The sequence below is a fragment of the Salvia miltiorrhiza genome, chromosome 6 (assembly GCF_028751815.1).
Source record: "Salvia miltiorrhiza cultivar Shanhuang (shh) chromosome 6, IMPLAD_Smil_shh, whole genome shotgun sequence".
NCBI lineage: Eukaryota > Viridiplantae > Streptophyta > Magnoliopsida > Lamiales > Lamiaceae > Salvia > Salvia miltiorrhiza.
This window is the reverse complement of record NC_080392.1, coordinates 8,852,021-8,859,632: the sequence shown is the minus strand read 5'-3', so window position 1 is coordinate 8,859,632 and position 7,612 is coordinate 8,852,021. Positions and strand designations below refer to the sequence as shown.

General features: G+C 35.9%; 2 protein-coding genes across 3 annotated transcripts; one reads left to right on the top strand and one right to left on the bottom strand.

The window, feature by feature from the left end:
• The first annotated feature begins 260 nt into the window (after positions 1-260).
• On the top strand, positions 261-4,372 carry LOC130988466 (protein NDL1-like). Of its 2 annotated transcripts, none has more exons than XM_057912327.1 (11): positions 261-1,434; positions 1,614-1,713; positions 1,820-1,917; positions 2,044-2,132; positions 2,271-2,331; positions 2,413-2,499; positions 2,587-2,664; positions 2,790-2,846; positions 2,961-3,016; positions 3,142-3,277; positions 3,684-4,372. In XM_057912327.1, the coding sequence occupies exons 1-11, from the start codon at positions 1,432-1,434 to the stop codon at positions 3,912-3,914; spliced, it is 996 nt and encodes a 331-aa protein (XP_057768310.1). In that variant the 5' UTR covers positions 261-1,431; the 3' UTR covers positions 3,915-4,372. The 2 variants fall into 2 exon arrangements, with proteins under 2 accessions (XP_057768310.1, XP_057768309.1); XM_057912326.1 differs by having other exon boundaries at positions 263-524.
• A 1,236-nt stretch (positions 4,373-5,608) lies between these two features.
• LOC130990453 (uncharacterized) lies at positions 5,609-6,760 on the bottom strand. Its single transcript, XM_057914687.1, has 2 exons — positions 6,215-6,760; positions 5,609-6,151 (listed from the first exon to the last, which is right to left on the bottom strand). The coding sequence occupies exons 1-2, from the start codon at positions 6,758-6,760 to the stop codon at positions 5,609-5,611; spliced, it is 1,089 nt and encodes a 362-aa protein (XP_057770670.1).
• Positions 6,761-7,612: the final 852 nt, after the last annotated feature.

Genomic DNA, 7,612 nt, shown 5'->3' with positions numbered 1-7,612 from the left:
AAGTGCATAATTAACCATAAACATTAATCATTCAAGTAAAAGAAACGATTGCGTTTTAATATTGAAAATATTTGGGGTCACACGAGCCCTCCTCACGTAGTAGTAAATTAGATTTACATGTGAAACGGAGAAGACAAAATAGGAATGCAGGTGGCAGAAATATTCCATCAGAGCTGTCGGGCGTTAACTATGGTTAGATTCTTTCACCGCAGTCAATCACGGATCCGTTGGTGCCCTCAAATGACACAAATGCCCCCGCTTTCTTCAATTCCTATTTTCTTGTATGAGATAGACACAGAAATACAGTGGAAAAGGAGTTGGCAAAAAAAACTAATCTCCATTCTCTGATTCTCTCTCTCAATATTTTGCGTATGGTTGCTCGAATACCCTTCTTCGTGTCTATGGAGGAGACATTCAAAGGAGCGAACAAATAGTTTGTGTGTCAAGAAGAGGCCGCAGCCATGGCTGAACTCAGCGGCGGTTCTCTTTGCCTAGACGTTGAGACGATTTATCTCGGCGGAAAGGTTGTATTTTATCTATTTCTTCCTATTATTGTTTGAACTGGTATTTATTATTTCCAATTTCCACTCATTTTCTGCTATTACGCGTGTGTGTGTGAATATTAGTGGTCTGGAGAGAGATACAGCTTGTATTTTGGTCAGAATTTGATGTTTTCTTACTGGTTTTAGTAATCACCTTCTTGTTTCTGTATCTAATCTGCTTGTCGACGCTAGCATTATTCGGGTAGTAATTTTCTTGACATTCTTTGTTTTAAAAAAAATACAAGTCCATTTTCTTTTTCTATCAAATAGGTTTTTCAGTACTAATTTAGATTTCTGGGCAATGAATCTCGTCGTTTGTTCATTGCATATATTTCTTAGAAAATTGTGAGACAAAACTGAGTAGCATTGCTGAATGCGGATGCCGTTAAACACTTCAAAGAATGACGAATTTGTTTTTTTTATATCAATAAAAGTTTGACACGTATTAATATTCTTCCGTGACTGCTGCTTGAACACTAGGTTTGTTAGATGTTATCCATAGATATTCTATTATATTGGTTCTAAAGATCTTTCTTGTTTGTTTTTGCTGTTTCAATGCCATTGGTAAAAACTGAACATCCAAGGCATCTTGTGAAAGATGTCATTTTCGTTGTTGAAATTATGGCTGAATACAGGCTGTTGCTATTCTGTCTGTTTCTTTTGCTAGTAGTTAGAAGTTGTCAACATTAATACTTTTCATAATTATCAGCATTGTAAGACTTTCATTAAGTGCCATGCTCTTTTCGATTTTGAAATAATTTTTTTGAAAATTTGAAATAGTTACTGCTAAATTTATCTGTTTCAATCTTTTTGTTTTGATCAATTGTGCAATCCGGATACACAAGTGGATGAATTCACATGTCATCGCTTTTCATAAGGATAGCAAACAATGGTATTTGCCTTTACCAGAAGGATGATCATTTAAGCAATCTTTTCGACTTGTTAGCAACATTGTTTCTGTATGGAGAACATAATAATGATATCAAACATTTAGTTTACAGTTTTCAAAGTATTTGATAAATTTTGATTTTGGCAATTTCTTATTATCCATTATTCATATTCTTTGATCAGGAACATATTGTACGGACTGGGAGTGGCTCTGTTTCCGTTATAGTGTACGGAGATCCCGACAAGCCAGCTTTAGTCACTTATCCTGATTTAGCTTTAAATCGTGAGTCCTGAATCAACTTGGGTAGTCACTTTTTGTTCATTTAGATGCGTGCTTCACTGCTTTGCCAAATTTTACTAGCCCATTATCTGTCTTCTCTGTCTTGCAGACATGTCTTGTTTCCAAGGGTTGTTCTTTTGTCCAGAAGCTGCAACTTTGCTGCTTCACAATTTCTGTGTATACCATATTAGTCCTCCAGGACATGAGGTCCGTAAATTAGTAAACTTACCCTTTGCCTTGTACATTCTCCAACTATTATTACATGTTTATACTTATACTGAATAATATAGCTCACTTAATATTTAACTTGGACTCTGGTAAGAGTTCTTGCAGTTGGGAGCTGCGGCAATTTGTGCAGATAACCCTGTGCCTTCTCTCAGTGACTTAGCCGATCAAATTCTTGAAGTGCTCAACTATTTTAAGTATGTCTACTGTATTTTCCTATGTTGACTTCGCAGTCTGTTTTAAGTTATGATTAGACTTCTACACTTGGGCTGCTACTAATTAGAAGTGTCATTAGTCATATGTCCCTGAATAGCATGACTTCTAATTTTGTTCAGGCTTGGTGCGGTTATGTGCATGGGTGTAATGGCTGGTGCCTATATTCTCACCTTATTCGCTGTATGTTGTTCTTGGATCTGTTTCACAGTCATCCTCCTTTTGCCCCTTTTTTATAATATAATCTACAAATATATGTTACAGATGAAATTTAGGGAGCGGGTTCTTGGTTTGATACTTGTTTCTCCTTTGTGTAAAGCCCCATCTTGGACAGAATGGCTATGCAATAAGGTATCATTCTCAGATTCTCAATCAGTATTGAATGCAGAGTAATATCTACTGATAAAAAAAGGTGATACCGTGATATGAAATTTGCAGGTGATGTCCAACTTGCTGTATTACTATGGCATATGTAGTCTGCTTAAGGATTGTTTACTTTATCGGTACTTTAGCAAGGTATTTAATATCTCTTTGATTAGTGAAATCCTTGATCCTGCCCCATTTTGTAGATGTCATCTTTGTTGATATTGATTGAGAAATTGCTTGGAAAATCTTACGCGGAAAGTTTTTTTGTGTTTCAGGAAGTTCGTGGCAGCGCTGAAGTTCCAGAATCAGACATAGTTCAAGCATGCAGAAAAGTTAGTGCTTTAATACATGCAGTTACCACTATCTAGGCCAAATCACTGCTATTTGTTTTCATACTAGTATAGTTTTCTATGCTTAAAATGTTATTAATTCGTTAAGTTTTCTAGCTTCTTGATGAGAGGAAGAGCACAAATGTTTTGCGGTTCCTTCAAGCAATAAATAGGTATAAAAGGCTGAGAATATGAGAATATGCAGCCCAAGTTTCTTGATGGCTTCCTCACTTTTGGTAATTCAAGAATCTTACTCATTTTTTTATTTTTTATTTTTTATTTTTCTGCCGATGAACAGAAGACCTGACATTACTGATGGGCTGAGGACACTGAAGTGTCGAACTTTAATATTTGTTGGAGATGATTCTCCTTTCCATTCAGAAGCTCTTCACATGGCTGCTAACTTAGACAGAAGATACAGTGCCTTGGTTGAGGTATGCAATGAACATGTTCAAATATAAGGACCAAATGCAACATTGTCCCCTCTGTAAATAAGTATATGGAAAAATCTGCTATGAACCCTAAAAAGTGGATGATAAAAAGATAGAAGGTTGTTCGTGCTTGTGGATTTGACGTAGTATCACATCTGCCTTATACATCATCTGCTGCTTGTCAAGATCTGAGTTTTATGACCGACTGTGAAATGTTTGCTCTTGTTTCTCATGTTTGTGGAGAATGCACTAACGATGAATATATTGGAAGATGTGATGTATTTCACATTATTGCATCTTATATATCATTATCATCGTCTCTATTGTACAATGACGTGTCTTACATATAAATGCTTGTAAAAGGTTCAAATGATGTCTTAATGGAAGAATATTACTACTTGCTGCACAGGTTCAAGCTTGTGGGTCAGTGGTGACCGAGGAGCAGCCATATGCAATGTTAGTCCCAATGGAATATTTTCTCCTAGGGTATGGTATACACAAACCGAATCATTTCAATGGCAGCCCCAGGAGTCCACTTTGCCATACGTGTATTGCGCCGGAACTCCTCTCTCCGGAAAGCATGGGATTAAAGCTAAAACCAATCAGGACTCGGTCTCATCACAAAGATAGTACCACTTGATTAATTGCCATTTGTAAATTGAAAGGTCCGTATAACACACTCATTCTGTTTTCCCGATTTTTGTCAGGCCATCGTTGTTGGGGCGTTTGAGGAGGGTAGATATTGTTTTAGATGGTAGGAATTCTTGATTGAACATAGGGTTGGGATTGTTTGGATTATTCATTCGATTGTAGTTAGTTATGAACACTCATCACCTGATCTGTTAGATCCATAGATGACTGCGACTACCACGACACGAGCAATAAAGAATGGAGAGTGTGTGACTCTAGTTGCTCAAATTATCTGTCATGTATTTGTTTTTTAGATAGAATAGAGATTTGATCTTATTCCCTTAGGTTCGCAAGCACATGGAGCTGGGCTGGCAGTATGCTTTTTTTGAGTTTTTGTGGGCAACTGTTATTTGATAGCTACTGCATACCTTTTATATGATAGATATTATACTTATAATTGCAAACAAATATTTGTGATGTCAATGGATTCAATTATGCATGGATAGTCAGTTCACTTGTAAATTTTGATCCAAGGTAACTACTACGGCTGCAAGTCTATTTGGCCCAAAATTAACTGTAAACCCATTTTGGTAATTTAACGTTTTCTTGATAATAGGATTTGCTTGTAAATATTAGTTTAAAGAATTTGAGCAGTTAGATAGTTGGATGTACAGGCTGGACTGGTTCTGTTATTCCCTATCCAGAGTTTTTTTTTTTTTTTTTTGTTATTGTTTTTTGTTTTATTTATATGGTTGAAAGTTTGAAACAACCGCCCACAAATTGACATGGGATAAATGCAGAATACAAACCTTGAACGAATTTTTTATTTATTGAAAACTCAATATAATACTATCAAAGTTTAATCCTCAAAAGATTAATAAGGATTTAAAAGCGAATCCTAGCTTGAAAAAAATTGTCTCTAAGGGACACCAAGCGGTGCGATTTTCTGTCTATGAATAGTGAGGTCTAGGGTTTAAACCCAACCGCTTCTCCACCCCGAAGTCAAAAAAAAAAAAAGCTTGAAAAAATATTTAAAATTATAAATAGAAAAATACGAAAATTACTAAAAGGAGGTGATAGAATTTGGGCTTAAAAGTCTACTAATATAAAAAGTTATTTGTACAAAATATAAATTGCTATTATATCTATATTACATATTTAATTTTAGGGGTACTTATGTAAATTGTATATTATATTTATATAATTAGAAGAATATACTGATTCATTAGATATTAAAATACTATAAAATATATTAATTAATTACATTATCTTATCCAAATTTATTTGGTATATATTTGAAATTCTTTTTAAAATTATGAAAAAGATAAATATCCTATATAATCTAGTTACTTAATTAGATAAATAAAAATAACAATAAATCATTATTATGTATATTATAGAGTTTATTAATATTAGTATTATTTTAAAGATATTTTACTATAATTATAGAATTAAATAGATCAAATTATTAATTAAAAAATTAAATATGGCAAGTATTATATCTATATTTTTTGCATGGTTAGTTGAGATTAGATATCCCCCGTTTAAGGGGGGTGTATTAGTTCAGGACTTTAATAGATTTCTGCAGACTTTTAAAATGTGGGTGTATTCGTTCAAGACTTTTAAAAGTCTATGAAAATCTAGAGGTATTCGTTCAAGGCTTTTAAAAGTCTATAAAAATCCAGAGGTATTCGTTTCAGACTTTTAAAAATCCGGACCATATATGTCATCGTGATCCTGTTGATCTCTGCATCCCTGGGATAAACAACCAAAAGAATTATTATTCTGACCCTCCACTTCGATATCTTTGGCCTTCCACTGATTGTCTTTCTTAACTTGTTGTTGCTTTGCCTTCTTATTCTCCTTTTCATTATTCCTGACAATAGTAGCTTTATCGCCATGTTCCTTGGTTTCTCCTTTCTTACATTTAGATATAGTATGGCCCGTAATCTTGCATCGGGAGCAGAAAAGGGGCAGCTGTTCATAACTAAACTCCACGTAAAAAGATCCTTCATCACAGTTGATTAAGAGAGTCTCAGGGAGAGGTAAAGCTAGATCGACTTCTATAAGAATTCTAGCGAAATGGCCAAATTCCCCATAAGCAGAGGCAGCGTCCAGTTTTAACGGAAGACAGATATGCCGTGCGATTCCCGTGATAATCTCCGGATACCAGCATTCTACAGGAAGATAATAGATTCTGACCCACACATGGCAAAGCGATGAAATTTCCCTATAAGGATCAAACATCTTGACCCATTCACGTATCCGAATAGTACCTGTCGTAAGATCCCAAATCATCTATTTTTTCACCTTGATTTTGTCTTCCTCGCATGAGAATTTTAGAGTGAAGTATCCCTTTCCCATGGGAATAAGGCTCCAAGGCTTCTGAATATTCCAAGTATGCTGCAACTCTTGCTTGAGCACCAAGTTTGGCCTCGGCTTATCCCCTTTGCGCAAAAGAAGCCGTCCAATGAGGGCGTGTTGAAATTCAGAAACCTGCTTCTGGTACAGCGACGAAGGGATATTAAAAGCAACCTCATTCCCTTGCTGCTCTGGTTTTAACGTGAAAAAAGTATGCGCTGGAATATCTGGTTTGCGTGCCGGACGTGGACCCATAACAGCAACATATGTTGGTTTAAGAGTCGACGTAGGATTGTCAGTCGTGGAGGAAGTTCCGGCGACATCAGTAGCCTCCACAATCGTATGTATCTTCGAAGGTGTCATGGCTGCTTTAGGGTTTTCAGAAACCCTAGTGTTATCCTTAACAGTGCTGGAAGTTTGCTTTCGTGGCATAGGTGGATCAAAATTGGTGGAGACCTTCGGAAGGGTGGGAGAGGCTGTGCTGGTCGGAGTCATGATAGTTTTGCCGGAGTAAACAATTGTCGTCGTAGCCATGAAGAAGACGGCGGCTAGGGTTTTTTGGAGAGAGTCATTGCTTCTGCAAACTAATATTTATCACTAAAAATTGTAATTTTAAAAAATTATATACCCTAACTTTGAATAAATTATATCATCACTAAACAACTTTCAATTTTACAAATAAAGAAAATTATGACAAAATTTATATGCATGCCCTAATTAATGAGTTAGTTATGACAAAACTTATATGCATGCCCCAGTAACAGAAAAAAATGTGTGTGTGTGTGTGAGAGAGAGAAATGCTGACCTTCCATGGAGAGAAAGAGGAGTCATATGAGATAGATTTGATGTGTTCTCTATTGATCCTTGGAATAGAAGAGGATGAGAGAAGCCTTTTGCATGTGAAGCTCAACATACATCCCTGCCCATACCATTTCCCGCACCCTTTCTTAACTACATACGCTCCCATCATTTTCAAACTACTCATCTCCCTATATACATACATATATATATTTCTTACTTTACCTACAAATAAAGTTCCACATAAAATATGCAAACAATATCACAATATGTTAGAAACAAACAGACTCATCATCAATATGCAGCAAGGTGTAAATCTCGTGTACGTTTACTTCAATAATATTCGGTCAAATTATATACTAGTTAAGTAATATATATTTAATTTCGAGATTTCAAAGAAAAAGTGACTCTAGAAAAGTACCATATATGACTCTTCAAGGCGGCCTGTGCGGTGGGGGCTCTTCACGGTGGAGGCAATTTCGACGGCAGAAAAGATGACGTCGGGCGGGGGGACGGGCCGATTACCGACGACGATTGAGAATCCAATTA

Coding starts and splice junctions, on each gene's coding strand:
- LOC130990453 (XM_057914687.1), bottom strand. CDS start 6,760: ATGACTCCGACCAGCACAGCCTCTCCCACCCTTCCGAAGGTCTCCACC. Junction 6,152..6,214: donor GCGAGGAAGACAAAATCAAG/GTGAAAAAATAG, acceptor GAATGGGTCAAG/ATGTTTGATCCTTATAGGGA.
- LOC130988466 (XM_057912326.1), top strand. CDS start 462: ATGGCTGAACTCAGCGGCGGTTCTCTTTGCCTAGACGTTGAGACGATT. Junction 1,918..2,043: donor TTAGTCCTCCAGGACATGAG/GTCCGTAAATTA, acceptor GAGTTCTTGCAG/TTGGGAGCTGCGGCAATTTG. Junction 2,847..2,960: donor TAGTTCAAGCATGCAGAAAA/GTTAGTGCTTTA, acceptor TAAGTTTTCTAG/CTTCTTGATGAGAGGAAGAG.